The sequence below is a fragment of the Pseudorasbora parva genome, chromosome 21 (genome assembly GCF_024679245.1).
Source record: "Pseudorasbora parva isolate DD20220531a chromosome 21, ASM2467924v1, whole genome shotgun sequence".
Classification (NCBI taxonomy): Eukaryota; Metazoa; Chordata; class Actinopteri; order Cypriniformes; family Gobionidae; genus Pseudorasbora; species Pseudorasbora parva.
The window spans coordinates 7150768-7170889 of NC_090192.1; the positions used below are offsets into that span (position 1 = coordinate 7150768).

The 20122-nt window shown below is 38.6% G+C and overlaps 1 protein-coding gene across 6 annotated transcripts; it reads right to left on the minus strand.

Moving 5' to 3' along the window:
- Positions 1-850: 850 nt before the first annotated feature.
- On the minus strand, positions 851-19681 carry a1cf (apobec1 complementation factor). Of its 6 annotated transcripts, none has more exons than XM_067429131.1 (12): positions 19523-19681; positions 15329-15472; positions 14096-14230; positions 13713-13843; positions 13394-13632; positions 12993-13157; positions 12099-12196; positions 11739-12018; positions 10483-10676; positions 10253-10389; positions 9591-9733; positions 851-2090 (listed from the first exon to the last, which is right to left on the minus strand). In XM_067429131.1, exons 2-12 carry the CDS (start codon positions 15425-15427, stop codon positions 1951-1953), a joined length of 1761 nt encoding a protein of 586 aa, XP_067285232.1. In that variant the 5' UTR covers positions 15428-15472; positions 19523-19681; the 3' UTR covers positions 851-1950. The 6 variants fall into 6 exon arrangements, with proteins under 6 accessions (XP_067285232.1, XP_067285230.1, XP_067285231.1 ...); XM_067429129.1 differs by having other exon boundaries at positions 10483-10700; XM_067429130.1 differs by having other exon boundaries at positions 14096-14245.
- Positions 19682-20122: the final 441 nt, after the last annotated feature.

Here is a 20122-nt window from a genome sequence, read left to right on the forward strand (position 1 = left end):
TTACTAGTTCTTCCAATGTTTTTTAATCAGACTTGCACTAGGATTGATATTGTAATAACTGAAAATTATTCTGAAGAACGTGGGTTTGATCAAAGCTAAGCTAAACGTTTACTAAGCTAATTGCTAGCAGAAAATACAAGCACGTGTCCTATACCCTGCATGACAAATTAGTGCTGCTGCCTGTGACCATGCAAGATCAGCCACATTTCCACTTGCATCTTGAAAAGTGATATTTTGGAAAGAGCTGATACAAGTTTTTGTGCCATCTAGTGGTTAAGAGGAAAATAAAATCAAAGGAGCCTTTTGCCCCGTTTTTTTACTGTCTATGTGTTGTACCCTGTATTTCACCAAAAAATGACATGACTTGCGGTCACTAAACGTTGCAGAAAATCCTCACGCCAGATATTTTTGGCCGGGAACATCATAAGTTAGATCAAAGACAAAACACAAGTGTAAGTTACATTGGTACAGCTTTAAAAAGGTTGAACAATTTGATGATAGAGTAGTTATGGCCAGGTTGCAACTTTTTGTTGGACAGGTAAGAGGAATCATTATTTCGTTTACTTCTCTCTAAAACTTGCTAGCAAGCAGGCTTATCAGTGTAATTTACATAAAACTCAGATGACATTCCGAAGCCTTTAATATCATTGCAGCATCAGAACAGCAATGCTAACGCTAGCTAAAAAATAAAATAAAAAATAGACTCTGGATGCCCCTCAAAATATTACAACACACACACACACACACACACACACACACACACACACACACACACACACACACACACACACACACACACACACACACACACACACACACAGACACAGAGACGCAGAGATACAGACATGTCTTTAGTCCTGAATTTGGTTTATTGATGGTTAGTTGATTTACTGGAATTATATTTTCACTACTCTCTTACTTTGTAGCACTATGAAGCTCTCAGCTTATTTATTTTTCCTGACGATGCCAGTCCAATTCTTCCTCCTGTTCCAATGCCAATCATCGAAACAATAAATTATCAGTCTTTTCTATGATCGAATAACAAAGTTCATATAAACAGAGCTGGAATTCAGGTATAAAAATAAGTTCTAAGTGCTACACAAACTTTAATACTGTCACCTTTAAGGCATCTTTATATTTAACAAAAATGTGTCCATGTATATTTAACAGTGCTCTCATATTCCCAACTTATAAGAATGAAGAGGGAAATATTAGTAGCAAGCCTGTAAATATCTTATAAAATATTGCAAAACTAAATAACCAGATACAAAGTGTCATTCATATTTAAAATGATCCCAAAACATGCAGATACACACAAAAGTGTATGAAAGCATATGATCTGTTAAAACTCTCTGTACTTGGGTGTTAATGCAAATACTGAAATAAAACCAACACAAAAAAACAAACCACTTTAAATACAACTTAATACCAAAGATTACTTAAGTAAATGTCTAAAAGTCCGTAGCATAATAGGGTCTTACTGTGTGTTTCAAAATGACTTGTATTCAATTTTAATGATTCAGTGTTAAAGGCAATCGTTCTAAGGCAAGCACTGAACAAGGGCCCAGCCTACATTTCTGTAATTTAGATCATTTAAAAGCTAGTAATAATCATAGATCAAATTTGATTGCGTCACCATTCTGGATGTCCCCAAATTATAAAGTTTAATTCAAGGCAATTTATACCTTGACAAACTGCAATAAACCATAAAACATAAAAATTGACATTTTCTGGAAACGTTTGGGATTGAGTTGTGGACAGCCTTCCGGTCGTCCTCTTCCTGAGTTAAGTCAAAAGTTGACTCCTATTCTTCAGTATCGCAAAATGCTCATAAAACACTTGGGAAGAAATAAAGTTATAACTCTGAACGAAAACTACAAAACATATAAACACAAACGAATGCACAGAACAGATAAACATAACAATGACAAAGACTGTTAGTAAGGGGTATCAAAACACTCCATATCCATCCCCACGGGTTGCCACAGCAAAGGCCGGGTAACCCTCGTAGGTTGCATAGGCAGTCAGGTCCTGACCCAGAGAAACAGCCTGTTTCAGCTGGGTAGCAGTGGTGCTGGCAATTGTATAACCTGTGAAATCAAAAGGAAAATACTTAGGGGAAAAATAATAACTATTGAAAACAAAAGTGTTTTTTTGTTTTGTTTTTTTTAATGTGTCTGCCCGTGTACTTTCTCTATGTGCTTCAAAAGGGAGGGGGAGTGGAAGACTGTTACAATTCACAAACTCAACACTAGATGCCGCTAAATTTTACACACTGAACCTTTTAATAAAATATGTATTTTAAAGACCCCCTGTGATGAAAAACAAGTTTTTAATGTTTATATGTCTATAGTTCTATCCGGCCGGTAATTGTTTTTCATGTGGTTGTCTGTAAAAATAAATTTGCATGCCACCTCAGAGATAAAACTCGTGCATTCGGATGGTGAACTATTCACAGTGGAGGAACGAGTTTTGTGATCCTGCGCACCTGGGAAAAATGCTCACGTGGTCAGTCTAATAATCGTCTGCTGTAAAAATGTCATGTGCTTGGAATAATAAGAATAAAATCATATTTAATTTAATAATAGGAAATTATGAATTATTTAATGAATTAAAGGGGCACTATGTCCACTAGAGGTCGCCTATTTAAAACAAATGCGTAGTTTGATGACGCAAAGTGTGAGCGCAGTATCTTGGGACATGTGGTCTTCACCTCACAGCTGGTGGAAAATAGGACATGGGCAGAAATCATGTTCATGCTTGTGGTTATTAATGTTACTGTAGTAAAGCCCTGCATTTATGCCCGAGCCCGACGGGCCCCGACTTTTTTACGCCCCTCGGGCCGGGCTTCGGGCCAATTTTCATGTCATACCTAAAACGCGGGCCGGGCTTCGGGCCTTTTTATAGGCTTCTCCTTCGTTTTATATTTATTTTATCAATTAAAAGGAACAATGAGTTCTGCGCTGGTGGAAACAACACGAGACCATAATAGCTAACGCAACTGTTAAGATGGCTCGCACAGTGTTCAGAGCATAGGTTCAGAGTCCGCGCCAGCAGCAGCGCACGTTTCTTCAACACGGAGACACACTGCAAGCATGGTGTGAGCATGGCGTTTCTGTTGCGTGTCATCCGCGGGGCGTCTGGTGCTATTAATGTACAGGGAAGCCCTATACTTCATGTTAAATATAAATATATTGCCTATTGATACAGCAAAGACAACTTCGGCAGTAGCCGGCCCATGCCATATCCATGGTATTGACGGCAAAAGGCTACAGAATAATTCGTTCTGTATTGACTGGTTTAATATTTCAAAATCGATAATTAGGCTATGTTGTCTTTTATTATTACAATTAGGCCTATCTGCATTTATGTTAACCTACAGACTTTCAAACATTATGTCATTATGTGTCACAATGTTTTATGGGCTATATGTTGTAGTCAGATAGATATGATGGTGCTGCAACACGCATCGCCGCAAATGACTAATGCAAGCCAACGCAAATGGCCGTAAATGAAACTTAAAATAAGTCTAAGATAGTCAAAAACACCATCATCTTCAATAAAAATGAATGAGATGAATGAGATCATTATCTTACCAGTGCGTCGCGCTCTCTTATGTGGTATTTGAATCTGAAATAAGCTGCTGAATAAAATGCATCTTAATCTTTTGCTTCCGTTGCTGTAAACTCCGTTAAATGAGCATATACCCCGGGAATTGAAGATGGGATTTATATTCATTTGCGTAGGTGTAAGGTAGGCTATAAGACAACCTGCATGTGCTTTTTTTATTTTATTTGTTTAGCTCCGTTTGCGAGAGCCGCGAGCAGAATCAGCCTGCCTCAGCTCGTCAAAAATGCCTTTTAGGCTACTGGTGGTAATAGTTGGCGAAATTAACTAACATTGTGATGCTTGAAGTGTTTTATGGATTTTATTATAGGCAAGACAAGTCAAGAGTTGATTTGAGAGACTAAAATAATTAAATATGCGGTTAACTCACTGTCGGCCGCTGGCCGCTTTTGGTCGTCACTTAAAAAAATTAAAACTTTAATTTAACAAACAAAAAAATGCTCTAAACATTTTTCTAAATTAACGTAACAAAGAAACGAAACGAAAAATAACTACTTTGACATTAAAAACAAAACAGAACTATTTTAATGGCTGCAACAATGTAAAAAAAAAAAAAAAAAAAACGGGCTCCAGTCGGACTCGGGCCGAGAATTTTGATAAGCTGTCGGACACGGGCCGGGCTAGGGCCTCAGCGTCTCGGGCCCGGGCCGGGCTAGGGCCTAGATTTGAGGCCCGTGCAGGGCTCTATACTGTAGTATGAAGCAGAGCAGGACTGAGTGTTGTGGAGCTGAGCATGGTCGCTGGAGCGATTGTTATACAAATACCCACCTCGCGAACACCGGGACGTTTATTATGACGGGAGATGGGACACAGTCGCCGGGCGCCTGCACAGATCCGCTCTTCCGGTTATGATTATGAGGTAATGCAGCTCTGTTTTAGCCTAGAAATCTAGACGCACCCTAGCGGCAGCAAATTTAATTTGCCCGCAAGTGTTGTCTAGGAACTCTCAATACCCTTTTGAGCTGTGTTCCTCAAAATCTGGACGGCCCAATCACATCGTGTATAGAGTCAGCGGGTGGGGCCATAATGACGACGGCCGAGTTGCGTTTGCGTGCTTCTAGTAAACACAGAAACTGGCGAACAGCGGCGGTCTTTCGAATCAGCTTTGACCGCGACTCTGGAAGACTTGGAGTTAAGCTTTTCTCTGAGAAAAGAACAAAGAACGGCACTGAAGTCATTCTTAAAAAGGGAAGATGTGTTCGTAGTTTAGCCGACCGGATACGGTGAATGTTTAATCTATCAACAAGCTCTGTTTCACCTTCGTTGCTCTGGTTGGTGTAGCGCTATCCTATCGTGTGCAGAGGAAGTTTGAAAGACAACCGTTTATCCCGCCCCTCGGATTGAGCCCTGTCTATGGTGAGTTTCCAGACCAAACATCTTGATGTGGGTCTGGCTTGTCAGGCTAGCTCTGTTTATCATATTAGATACATTTAAGTGTGTTGAAAATGATGTTATGACGTTACTCTGTGCGTTCACTTTTTCACACTGCTAAGAGTAAAATGAAACCCGACAAATAAAACACGACACTGAGGGTAACGCAGATATGACGCAATTGACAGGCGACTCCCTCAGACGCTATGCTGAAACGTCCCGGTCCTAAATTAAAATAGCAATTTTCTCACAATTTACAAATAGTTGGAAACATTTGGGATATTGTAGGTTCTCAACTGAACAAGATATATACAAAAAAAAAAAAATTCTCTTTTGAGCAGTGGTGAAAATTATTCTTGTAAATACTTTCCAGCATTTCAGTAATAGGCTAGAGCTTTAAAATGCATCCGAATTACAGCGAAGCGCAACAATACGGTGCTCTGCAGGGGTCAAAAAGGATATAAAAAGTAAATTTTGAAGCAATCTATTCTTGAAAACTCAGAGATGTGGATTCGGACGGCAATTAAATCACCACAAGAACTTGGTGTTTGTCTAAAAACAGTAGGTCATTCGGCTGGGGATTTTTACACGGGTGGTGGGAGAAAAACACTGACATTCTGGATTCGGACGGCAACAAAATCAAAGACTAGCCTTTGTAAATGGTGAAAATACCTTACGACCCCACGAGAAACAAATACCGTCCAAAAAGGGCTTAAGTGGTATTTTTAATATGCTTTAAAGCAGCACTAGGTAACTTTTCAACCTTCACAATATATTTGTAAGACTCTTGTGATGATAAATCGACTTACAATAGGTTGAATGACACGTCTGCCATAGCCTGATGGGGTCTGTATCGTTTTTAATCGTACTTTTAAACTTCGGGTTTCGGGTAGTAACCCGAGAAAAAAAAAAGAACTACAAAATTCGACTGCTTTACGGCATATACGTCACTTCCACCAACACACACACTTCCTTACATTCGGACGTGCGAGCCCAACTTTGTTCGTCGGATAATATAGTCATGTCCGAAGCAGCAGAGACAAATAAGAAAGAAAAGGTTTTGTTGGAGGAAAGCAATAAGAGGAAATGAAAAAGTGATGTGATTAAAGGCAGGATGAGGATCAACATGTGACCAGGGTTTGCTCGTCGGCGTGAGCTGAAGGAGGCGTGCCCGACCGATGCTGTCCTGCTTGTTACGGTGAGCTACCACTCAAACATTGAACTGAAGTATCATATAGATTCTGTAAAACGGTAACCAATAGACTACTATAATGACGCTGGCTTGTAAACGTGAGCATCGTGTTTATTTGGCATTTGAAAAAAATAAAACCCATGAAATTATATTCATATGACATGCTGAAAAACATATGCCACTGACTGTAACGTTACCTGGGAGGAAGACATTTCACACGCGACGCCAGAAGAACTCCTCTTGCAGTGTTCAGGGGAACTGTTAGTGCTGCACCGACCCGCGGGACGCTTTTATGAAGTTATTTGGCCCGCACCGCACCACTGTATATATTTTTACAACCTGCCGCGCACCCGCGACCATTAAATAGACATACGGGGTCCGCGGGTTATGAGACGACCCGTGCATCACTAGTTCAGGGCTATCAGGGCTGTCATGTCAACAAATGCACGCGCGATGGCATCCCCTGTTGTAGGATGACAGCTCTTACGACAGTAGTTGAGGACATTATTTTTTCCAAACTGTAGGGGGACCCCGAGAGCAAAAGTAGCCAAGTGGGGCTTTAAGACAAACATATTTTCTATTTAAAACTGCAGTGAGAAAAGGGCCGTCTCAAAAACGCGGTTTGAAATCACTTGTTTCTTCAACACATCACAAACTAATCAATCACATCAACGTGCGGGTGGGCTTGAATTATGTATATGATGGATATTACAATGTTATGATAAGCTATATACCTTTCTCCACCGACGTTCTACGAACCTGATTCCAAAAAAGTTGGGACAGTGTATAAATTGTGAATAAAAAAAGAATGCAATAATTTATAAATCTCATAAACGTATATTTTATTCACAGCAGAATATAGATAACATATCAAATGTCGAAAGTGAGACATTTTGAAATGTCATGCCAAATATTGGCTCATTTTGGATTTCATGAAAGCAAAAAAGTTGGGACAGGTAGCAATAAGAGGCCGGAAAAGTTAAATGTAGATATAAGGAACAGCTGGATGACCAATTTGCAACTTATTAGCTCATTTGGCAACATGATTGGATATTTAAAGGGTCACTTTCAGCGATTAGCATATGGCTTTGTATCAGTAGAAACCCTGGAGTATATTCGACTGATTGTGCTTCAATCAGCGTTAAAACACAGCGTTTTGGGCTGTGAGACTCCCTCAGCGGCTAAATCACATATTAAACAGACACGTTCAGTTTTTAATTGTAGTTTCTGTTCTCTAACTGAACTGATTTTATGAAAATGAACGCAGTCGTGGTGGGAAAGTGAAAGTGATTCAGTAATCTAGCAGCGGTGGCTTTGGGAGTGGCCTCGTAGGGCAGCGAAGCATTCTGGGAATTGACTTTCATCCCCATGAGACAAATATACATTTTCTGTTTTTTCTCAGTCTAGAAAGCACCAAATTAAAAAATAATTTCACATTTCTACTGCATTGATGACCCAGTTCAAATACAGATTCATCTTCCCAGCACTGAAGTACTCCTTTAAAAAGCCTCTCAGAGTGGCAGTGTCTCTTAGAAGTCAAAATGGGCAGAGGACCAAATAGCTGCGGCAAAAAATAGTGGAGCAATATCAGAAAGGAGTTTCTCAGAGAAAAACTGCAAAGAGTTTGAAGTTATTATCATCTACAATGCATAATATCATCCAAAGATTCAGAGAATCTTGAACAATTTCTGTGCGTAAGGGTCAGGGCCGGAAAACCATCCTGGATGTCCGTGATCTTCGGGCCCTTAGACGGCACTGCATCACATACAGGAATGCTATTTTAATGGAAATCATGAAAAGGGCTCAGGAATACTTCCAGAAAACATTGTCGGTGAACACAATCCACCGTGCCATTCGCCGTTGCCATGCTAAAAAAGAAGCCATATCTAAACATGATCCAGAAGCGCAGGCGTTTTCTCTGAGCCAAGGCTCATTGACATGTGGCAAAGTGGAAAACTGTTCTGTGGTCAGGCGAATCAAAATGTAAAGTTCATTTTGGAAAACTGGGATGCCATGTCATCCGGACTAAAGAGGACAAGGACAACCCAAGTTGTTATTAGCGCTCATTTCAGAAGCCTGCATCTCTAATCGTATGGTGTGCATGAGTGCGTGTGGCCTGTGCAGCTTATACATCTGAAAATGGACCAGCACTGCTGAGAGGTATATCCAAGTTCTAGAACAACATATGCTCCAATCCAGACATTGTATCTTTCAAAAAAGACCTTGCATTTTCCAACATGACAGTGTCAGACCACATACGCATACACATCGATTACAACATCATGGCTGCGTAGAAGAAGGATCCGGGTACTGAAATGGTCAGACCGCAGTCCAGACCTTTCACCCATAGAAAACATTTGATGCACCATTAAGAGGAAGATGCAACAAAGAAGACTTAAGACAGTTAAGCAACTAGAATCCTGTATTAGACAAGAATGGGACAACATTCGTATTCCTAAACTTGAGCAACTTGTCTCCTCAGTCCCCAGAAGTTTGCAGACTTATAAAAAGAAGAGAGGATGCCATACAGTGTTAATCATGGCCATGTCCCAACTTTTTTGAGATCTGTTATTGCCATGAAATTTAAAATCAACTTATTTTTCCCTTAAAATGATACATTTTCTCAGTTTAAACATTTGATATGTCATCTTTGTTGTATTCTGAATAAAATATTGAAATTTGAAACTTCCACATCATTGCATTCTGTTTTTATTCCCAATTTGTGTCCCAACTTTTTTGGAATCGGGTTTATAAATGTAATTTTGTTTTTCAATGATACGTTTTAAAAGAGATAAAATGATTTGACTATAGGGAGACTTTTTTTAAAATTCATAATTCTATGCTACATTTGAAATCCCCTTTACCACAGTTGTACATCATAGAGTATTTAATACAAAAATATGTCTGTCTGAGAAAAACGGTTCTGGTTCTTAAATTAATACATAATACTTTAATGTGAGTTATTAAAATAAATCTAGTTAAAAAGTATGTTCAGTTAAAAATTAAAAAGTAATGAAAACAAAATGAATGAATTATAACTATATTCATAAAATCATCCCATGATGGGAACCCCTAAAATGTTCTTCTGTATGAAGCACCTGACGGTTCTAGTATATAGAACCTTTTCTTCTAAAGGTAACTTCCAATTCTGTGTAAAGACACAGTGCAGTGTAAAAGCTAGATAAAAGTAGGCCTGCTCTGATCCTCCTCAGCCCCTAAATCATACAGTTGTAATTGTGTAAATGCATTTATGCCACCCCACATTTAACAGTCTATGCAAAGACACCTTCATAAGCACTTCTGTGCCATCTTTGCAGTGTAAATTTGGCATATGAGTGTATATACTCCATTATAACAGAATTAGCATCACAGTAAAATAAGTCTTACAGACCTCACATACCTGGGAATGCAGCAGCGACGGCCGCAGCAGCAGAAGCGTCAGCGCTCTCTGTCTGAACTCCAAGGATCTGCAGAGTGTGTTCAGCTGCATGCAGCTTAGCCTCATCCATCGATGTACAGAGCTTGGCAGGGGTGAACGGGTGTCTGGTTAGGCACATATACAATTATATTACTGAATATACAGTATATGGGGTTGAGAAAATAGGCTAGATATACTGTATGCTGGGAAGTGTTGTATCAATGTGAGATATGGATTGCTACATGTCGTGTCTGAATGAAGAGTGTTAATTTATGGCTACACTTCAGTTCATTTGAAAACTTTTCATACCTCTGAGATTCATTGTTGCTGATACTTTATACAATACATTAATTCACCAATCACCATATTCTTCCTTGGCTATTGTAAAATGCCGGTCAGGAGGGACATGTTAGCGGTGAATTCATAACCAAGTTGATTAATTATGACATGATTTTTGAAATGAACTCAAAAACAAAGTTATGGTTATTCAAACATAATTTAAATGGCTTATTATTAGTATCTGAGGTAATGAAGTAGTAAAATTATTGTGACTGCATTGCACAAAAATCTATCCAGGTAGGCTGCTCACTAGGTTATGAGACATAATTAATGCAAATATGGTTGAAGCAGAGGTTATTGCGTACATATTTGGATATTGAGTAGCCAGAGCAGGGATGGTCACTTTGTAAAGGAACAGTTGCCTCTGATCTGGTCCAATAGCAGAGTGAAGCTGGTAAACTGGTTGCCCCCAGTTATTCTTTTGGCAAATATCCTCCAAGATCTGCAAAAACAGCAAAACGGTCCTTGGAGAAATGTTTCTTGAAAATTCCTACCTTTAAAATCCCCAAGTGATCTGTTCAGTGAGGTTATGTACCTGTGGGGCATGTTTGATGCCTTGGGGCTTCAGAGTGACTGGGTTCATGGGTGTGAGCTCCATGCCAGGAAGAAGGTCATAGAGTTTGTCATCAGGGCGTTTGTCTGTCTTGAGTTGGTATGTGGTGCAGCCACGACCCACACCTGCATAGGCAAGGTATCCTCGCCCACCCAAACCACGTACGCCCGCTGCCCCTACAGGTACATTCATGTAAATTTCTAGGAATGCAAGAAGGCATTAAGTCGAATCAAATCACCAGAAATCACCCAGGTTTCAATCAAGATTCAGAGAAAATGAAAATCATATCGATATACAGTATTCCAAGCCAGCACATTACAGAAGCTGCACCTCTGATTCTTTTGTCTGATCATAACTTTTATAGATTTGAAAGGCTTGATTTCTATTGATTTATTTTTTTGTACCCCATGCATTCAGAATAATATTGTCACTAGACTGTAATATGCAGGCATGGATAACACATTCAAATGCAAGATGGGGCAAGAAAAACAAACAGTATAACAGAATATATTGTTTATGTTCACATGCAAAGAATATGCAAATATCCCGTAAATGAAACCTTATGTAAAGGTCTTTCATTAAAGAGTAATTTGCCTCTTTAAAGTCAACATAAAATTAAAATGTTCTCAATGTGCTTCCTGATCTTTAAGCTCCCCACCCCTGAATGTTTCATAATATTTAATTGAAATACAATAAAAATAATTCCCACTACCTGGCTCCATTCAGGTGCATGTATATAACACTCTTATTGGTTTTATCTAATTAACAAGGTTCTTGTTTTTTCATATATTTTAATCTCATTTAATATGGCATTTCATGAATAAATGTTTTTCATGTTGACTTTAATATTGTAGTTAGGCCTTGCCTGTATTCCTTTTGTTTCTTACTTGATTTTTATTTATTTTTTAGATACAAAGAGCCCCTAAAGGGACATGGAAATTATTTGGCAATGCTTTTGCATTCTAACAACTGTTTTGTGTTCCCCAAGAAATTGTGCCTTTTTGCATTGCCAAATTATTTTTCCTCTTTGCCATTTTTTTCTTCTTTTCCATATCCCTTTAGGGGCTCTTTATTTTGGTCATTAATATTCAGAACAATTTTATTTATTCATTAAGAACTGCATTTGTTTGCAGATATTTCACAAGCTTGATTAACATGAATGTGATTTATTTGTAGATGATTGTCATCCCTTAAATTACGTTTAGAACAGATTTCAACAAATTAATCAGATTACCCACCTCTCACAGAGGGCGAGCGCACCAGCCCTCTGGTGCTGATGTGCCCTTTGGCACTAGGGAAGCGGAATTGATTAGGGATGGTAGTGTATGCATGAGGGGCGTAGAATATTGGGGCTCCTAGGTAGGCAGCTGAGGGGTCGTACATTTGGCCCACGGTGTAAGCATAGTCTCCTTGGAGCAGAGAATTGCCACGACCCCCCGTGCCTCGGGTGTACCGCACATAGCTGTCCTTATCCACAGGCTTGGCTAGCGTGACCTCAATGGGAGAACCGTCAATGACCTGGAGGGAAGTCAGAGTTTTTTATACAGCATTTTTCCGTAATGATTACATTTTCCTTTATAGATTTCGACTAGGTTCACCTTTCCATTCAATGCGTCCATGGCGTTGATGGCATCTTCTCTTTGAGAGAAATGAACAAAGGCATAATCTCTGATCTTCTTTACCCTTTCAACAGCACCTGTAGATTAGCAAACTCTCTAAATATTTAAATGAAATCACATAAAACTAATACGTTCAGACTTAGAAACAGGTTTTTTTTTGTTCCTTTCTAAGGTAGGCATCATAAATATCATTGTTCAAAAAACTAAAGTTATATGAACTTAACTTTAAAGGGATCCCAGCATGCAATAGTTTCATTTCTTTGGTTTGGTTTCATGTTCTAGATGAGTAGTCTATTCTTGGACTATGGTTAGACATTCATACAACTTTTACTGACAGCCCAAATTTTGCCTGGTTTTAGCCTAGACTTTAGGGCTGTGTTTTCTTTTAAAAGCAAAATTGCTTGCTGGGATAGTTCAGCCACAAAGTTTCTCCATGTCATCACAAACCTAAATGACACAAAATTAATAATTATTTTGTCCATACAGTCAGTGAGGTCCAATGTTGTTTAAAATGCTGTTGAATGTTGGTTTGACACTCTTCAAAATAAATTAGTGTTCCTAATAAAAAAATAAAAAAAGTTTAGAGTGACATGAGGCTAATGACATTCAATTCTGTGTAAACTTTTTCTATGAGTATTAAACTTTAGTGCATAACTGCAGGTTTAATACTTATAGGAATAGTTTTCTGCAAAAAAGTGTTCTATAAACATGAATTGAAAGGGAATGCTATTACTGTTCTAAGTTATCGCACTTCTGGTTTTGCCTAGCGTATGATATAACGGGTGAAAAACCCCAAAGACTTAATAGAAGTGACCTGAGCCATATCCAGAGACCATAATATTAAAGTGGCTTTTTATTGTTTCAACAGCTCACCAGGTTTGATGCTGTTAAACTCTTTCTCAATGGTCTCCTCTGTAGTGGGCAACATCAGATTGCGAACATAGAGGATTTTCACTGTGGCCATGGTGTCCTCATCTACCTCTACTTCCGGTTCAGCCCAGTCGACTGCAATAGGATGACCCCACAGTTGAATTCTGCCTGGAATGAGATATTGAAATCTGTGTCAATGGCTATTGGGCAATGAACTAAGTATCTTTGGACTCAACATGAGTTCAGCCGGAGGGAAATCAATAAAATCTTGTCTTGCTTTGCAAGTGTGTTGGAGTCTTTTTTTTTTGGACATTATGGTATAATATTACACGATAATAGTAAGTAATATGCTATTACAGTATATCTGATATATAACTGAAATTATTTGTTGTATTGAGTTTTACCTGGAAGCAGTTTCCTCCTGGCCATGGCCGCAGCTCTATGGCTTTCATACTCCACGAATGCAAAACCTCGGTTCTTGTTCTTGTCAGCAGCACTTGGATAAACAATGACTTCCATGACACCGTCCGTCACCTTCTTCATCTCTGCCAGGATTTCTTCTCTTTTTTTGGTCTTTGGAATGCCGCCCACAAATAGACGACAGTTGTCTACACTTGCACACACGCCCAAAAGTCTTCCATTCCTGTGTGAATATGTATGATGATTGTAGTTTTTTTTGTGGTTACAAACTGCTTCATCCATTAGATGTCCACATCCACTCACCGGATTTCATAGTTGTTGAGCTGTTTCATGGCATTTTTAGCCTCTTGTTTTGTGGAGAAGGTAACAAATGCATAGCCTCGATTGTTGCCATTGAAGTCCATCATCATCCGTACTTCATAAATTTTGCCAAACTGCAGAGACAGGTAAGCTTAACATTTCTAAAGCTACACACTAAAGTGTATCTCCAAACATTTTTACATTTTTAAAATAAGAAATATTCACATTATGAAATATGAAATTTAATTAATTTGCAATTGCAGTTGTGATTATATTTAGATTTTTTAAATATTCTTAGGTAGAAACAGGCTTCTAATATCCTATTTGGTGCAAGTAATTTTAAATGTTATATTTAAAATGAGTTTGTTGATTACTTTCGCCCTTACTTTTTCACAGAGTGGCACCAGTTCATCCTCAAATAGGTCTCGAGGAAGCTTTCCCACAAAAATCTCACTGCCTCTCTCTGGAGAAGGGCCTTCCCAGCCAGGAGGTGGACCACCATATCTCCTCTGGCCATTTTCCTGGAGAGAAAACAACTGTGATGGCTTATAATACATGAGGTAATGTGCACACTGAGATCACCACAAGGACTAAGAAAAAACGTCAATGATTTAGGTACTACTACAGACCTCAAGGATGGACAAAGCATTGTACTGATCCACATTTGCTGCTTTTTTACAGATGGAAAGGAAGGAGTTTTTCTTTTCCACCACATGATGGTGCCACTATACTACATACTAAAACTGCTAAAGACAACCAGACAGATATACAGTCAGAATATCTCCAGTAGTGAAAACGTGGATATTATGGACCAGCAACAAATAGTTTCAGTCTCAGATTTCCACGAGTTAGTTCACCCGAAAATGAAAATTACCCCATGATTTACTCACCCTCAAGTCATTCTAGTTGTTTATGACATTCTTCTTTCATACGAATACAATCTGAGATATAGTACAAAATGTCCTGGCTCTTCCAAGCATTATAATGGCAGTAAATGGCAGCCCAAAATCTGAAGCCCAAAAAAGTGCATTCCGCATGGCTCCGGGAGTTAATAAAGGCCTTCTGGGGTGAACCAATGGGTTTTGTCAGAAAAATATCCATATTTAACACATACAGAAAAATATCAAGCTTCCGGCAGACCACTTTCCGTTTTCAACTTACGGAAAAAACACAACTGGTGACATTGAACGATTTTGAACTGCGAGAGGCGGTAAGTGTTTTGAACTGCGAGAGGTGCTGAACTTTCTTCATAAGTTGAATACGGAAGGATGTTCGCCGGAGGCTAGATATTTTACTTTATAAAGTTTTAAATATGAGTATTTTTCTTACAAAAAACATCAATTCACATTTATTAACCTCCTGGAGCCGCATGGATTACCTTTATAATGGATGGATGCACCTTTTGGGCTGCCATTCACTATCATTATAAAGCTTGGATTAGCTAGGACATTTTTTAACATAACTCAGATATTCGTCTAAAAGAAGTCATATACACATGAGGTGAGTAAATTATGGGATCATTTTCATTTTTGGTTTAACTATCCCTTTCAGCAAGTTTTTCTGCCCCTTAATCCCACAGCGGCACCTGTCCTGTTACCTAAGGCTGTGGTAACTCCTACCTGGTGTATGTGATATCCTGTGCGCTGGATCAGAGTGCGCAGCGCAGTCTCTTTCTGCGTGCCAGTCAGTCCATCCCCGCATTTTTGATTGGTTTCCATTGTGAGTGATTATCAGCAATAAATCAGCAAAATTAGGGGTGCTCACTGAAATTAAATCAAAGTTCAAACACACATAAATGACAGGGTAAGATAGCACACTCCTGCTTTAAATCTGAACATGATAAGAAGCCAAGGCATTTTGCTCATTGAGAGGTTCAAAGGTAAGTTGTTCCTATGTCCTAACCATGCCCTTTTGAACAACGCTGATCCATTACTAAATAGCCATTCTTTTCATTTATATGTAAGTGTGTGAACACTCTGATCCAGGTAAAGGGGAAACATGTTTGGTCTTAATAAAGGCTTGTAACATTATACCAAATTATTATACCATAACAATTATTATTGTTTCTGATCAAAGTCAGTTTGAACTGTATAAAGAAAGCTTTGGGGTTATGCTGGCTTTTTATCTACTGGACAGTGTTGGCAAGAAAAGTGGGGAAAGAGAAATTTTCCTCACCTCCAGGTCAAGGACCATGGTGTAATTATTAACTGAAGAGAGCAAATCAAAACAGCAGACGATCAGTTAGTCACATATGTGCTTTAAGAGGGGGACATCTGTGCCCTCCCTCATTTCACACCTTGTTTCATCTAAAAAAAAATATCTTACTTCAGTCAGAACTTAAAATTTAAATATAAAAGGATAATTCTATTATTACATCTAAAGATTGCTTCGACTATATAAATAGCTCAGCGCTCAGAAGACTTTAAAGGGATAGTCATAAATGAAGATTCTGTTATCATTCGCTCATCATTGTCACTCCAATCCTGTATGACTTTCTTTCTCCTGTGGAACATAAAATATGTGTACACTGTCAGAAAAAAGGTACATTTCTGTCACTGGGGCGGTACCCTAAGGTACAAAACCGAAAAGATACTAATATGTACATTTAAGGTACTAATTCGCACTCTTAAAGTACTGATATGTACCTTTTAGGGGTGAGTAACCTACAAAGATGTGCCTTTTCACTTTTGTACCTTAGGTTACCGCCCCAGTGACAGCACTCAGCGGCGTAGCACCAAATTTTGGGCCCTGGGTACAAACCATCTTACTGGGCCCCCGTACCATGTATGTGTATGTATAGAAAACTGACTTCTAAGGGCCCCCCCCTGCCTCGGGCCCTGGTTACTCGGTACCCTTTATCCCCCCAGTCCGACGCCCCTGACAGCACTGTACCTTTTTTTCTGAGACTATTTGCCAATGCCATGAAACTTAATGGTGTCCAAAACAACAATGACTCACTTTATTGACAAAAAATATAGACATTTTTCAAAATATCTTGTTTTGTGTATACTCTTAGATGACAAACAAATATCTTCTTTTTTAAACTATAACTTTACGGTATGTCATAAATGACAAGAGTATAGATCTAAATAGCAGCTCTGAGCAATTTATTAAATTTGATGACATGTTCACATATCACATTTGCTGTCTGCAATCAAAAGTGATATATATGTATGTATCACTTTTGATTGCAGACAGAAAATCTGAGCAGAGTTTAAGTAAATGTTTTCTTCTAAAACCGGATGGAAACTACAAGATTACTAAACTCTGTATCTGAGGACACAAATAGGGCAAGCTGGAGAACTAAGCAAAATGTATGCGCAAGTGCCCATTTTTCTTGATCTAATATTAACAAAATATCCTTTGTGATTATTCTTTCTTTTGAGATGAGTGCTATCAAGTGTGATTGAATGACACAACTACAGGTCTTTAAAATCATCAGTGGAGTGTCTATTTGTCTTTGTCTTTTTCAGCTTCACTTGATCAAAGGGAGATGCTGAAGACAACAAAAGATGGTGAGTACAGAATAGGGGTCAAAGGTGACATGACTGCTAGTCATTTTCAAAAGCTCTTGTAATCACGTCAGCAATCATGATACCAGGATTTCTGGGGCTCAAACAAGACTAAGGAAAACTGTAACTGTTTCTTTGGTTTTATATCCATTTATAGACTGATGCAAAAAATTGACATCTTCACCCTTTGTTCAAATAATATTTTGTTTTTGTAGGTATATTACATAGCTGTGGTTGTAGTTAATTGTTTTATCGATGAAATTAAGTGGAAATCCTTTTTGGCTGCACAAGCTGTCATAGAAAGCATGGAAGCTTGTTTCCACCACAGAATTAAACAATTTAAAAGATAACTGCTTATCTTACAATTCTGACTTTTTTCTTACAATTGCGAGTTTATATCTCACAATTCTCACTTTATAACTCGCAGCTGCAACCATATCACGCAATGCTATGAAAAACAGTCAGAATTGTGAGATAAAAAGTTGCAATTACCTTTTTAATTTTTTATTCTGTGGTGGAAACAAGCTCTTCAGGGACAGTGTCAGCCCAGATCCGGTCCACATCGGGTATGTGTTGAATCCACGTGCACCAGATGTGGCCCGGATCTGGGCCGACACTATGTTGCTGTCTAGGAAATTATGAACACAAGCGAAAACTAGAGAGAACCAACAAAATATTCATAACTGATTATGTTGTAGTCAACGTATGCTTTTTCCTTTGTTTTTTATGCATTAAAATAAAACCTGTTGCTATAGTTTGCCATTTTTGCCAAATAATTTTGTTAGATGAATTCCTCAACCATGCTTAGAGTTTTGTTCTTCCCTCATATTTAAAAAATGTAAAATATTTTCCACATATTGTGACAGTTTAATTGAACTTGTAGGGTCATTAAAGCAAATATCCCCTCTGTACATCACTTTTGACCTGTATATACCTGTTTGACCTTCTACTGTATATACAAACAAAAATTATGCCAGCACTCTAATACATTCTACACATATAAAAAGAAGCACTTACTTTTTAGAATATACTGGTTTCAAGTCTTATCTTGCCTCTGATTGCCATTGGTGCTCCCTTAAAAATAGATGCATGATGCCCCTGTGTGCCGTTTTAATTTTAATCTATTTTTTTGCCTATTTTTTCTATTTTCATTATACAATGCAATGCAGCTAACCAGCAATGACAGCGCTAATGTGTCTGCCTATACAAATTCAATAGCTTGCGCAAAGCACAGAGTTTATCCAAACTGAAAAGACTCGTAACAGATGACTCACGGAGTGAGATGCTATTACAGCAAGCTTTTGCAGTTAGTGAATGTTGCCTTTTATTCTGCCCATACAGTGCACGAGACCAAAAATCACAAATGACAGTTTTCTTGTTGCTCAAACATCAAGGGTATAAGAGAGATGGCTGAGCATTAGGAATCCATTAAAGAGAGCGTTTTAAGACAGTTGAGAAAGGGCTCCATTAGTCTGCAGTCCATCCACTGCTCTCTCCTAGACAACCTGGTTACCGTTTGCATAAACAAGATAACTAGACGTGCGCTTATCATGCCTGGATCTCTTGCTGCTTTTCAGCCCATGTTGACTGAGGCTAAATACACTTGTTCTGAAGGCCACTGTGCTGGACAGAAACTGCAACACAGGTGCAGGGAATATTATATTTGTAATTGCACTTCAGTGGCATTTGCTGCCTGCATCTGTATTTAAGCTTTTAAGGCCATACATTAAACAATATCTACCACCCCAACCGTACAGTTGCTACTGTTTAAATCCATCTGTGTGGTTGTAATTAGTCAGCATGGTGGTGTTAAATGAAACCGTATGATGGTGAAGTACCATATGCTGAAGCATTTTGGGTTGCAGCAGTGATTAGTTTTGAGTATATGTCACAGCTCACCTCTTAAAACCTATACTGATGCTCACATGTGCATGTACATATGTTAATGTTACAGTTGAAAAAAGTGATGAGTGGCTCGTTTTGTCATAATAAACACAGATGAAGCCTATCACAATAGAGTTTGCACAGTTGAATCTTTAAAGTGAATGATCTTTCCTAAAAATAAACTGTGATATTTACATAATTAGTTAGAATTAATGAGTATAATTCATTGGTGTCCCGTTTTGTATTATAGTATTTTGCCTAGACAGTGTCCTTACTGGACAGTTTAAATGCAAAATGATTAATTGCATTGCACAATTAAAAGCATTAACAGAGCCATGTGGATGAGCACAGTGTTTTCTAATGCCACTACCGGACAAGACTTGTGTTTCACAAATTAGAATTAAAGATGCAACTTACCTGAGCAATTTCAGAGATCACCACCCGGAAGACTCAGACCCTCATTCTGCTGAATTTGGCAACGTGTCACTGGGGTGATTCTGTAATCACATCATATCAAACTCCAAAGGTTCACTGTCCTGGGGCTGTTTTACAAGCCGGCGTGGTTAAACGTTAACCAGCTCTATCTCTGCCTCTCGCTGTAGGCCAGCCCTTTGACCAGGAACAGCACGATCATGGTTTGCCTGCAGCAGAGTGCCTTCTGAACTAGAGATCATGCTGCAGAAGGAAGTAGCCTTGTTTTGTCCCAAATATTAGTAGCTCTTGATCTCTTTATTTTTACATCATCATAAAGGCCACATTTAAATGCACAAATATACTGAAAATTTGTATATATTCGCATAAATTCAAGGGGCCTGAGATTAAGATGGGCCCCAGCAATTGAGCGGTATATAGACAAGTTTATCAGGGTCCCCCTCGGCACATGGGCCCGGGACAATGTTTAAGTTGCCCTTACTGCTAACGGTCTTATATATATCCTATTTGTAAGCTAGCATTTAATGACATAAGTCGCCGTCATCTCTTAAACAGAAGGGTTTTGTATAAGGGGGCACTAGAGGG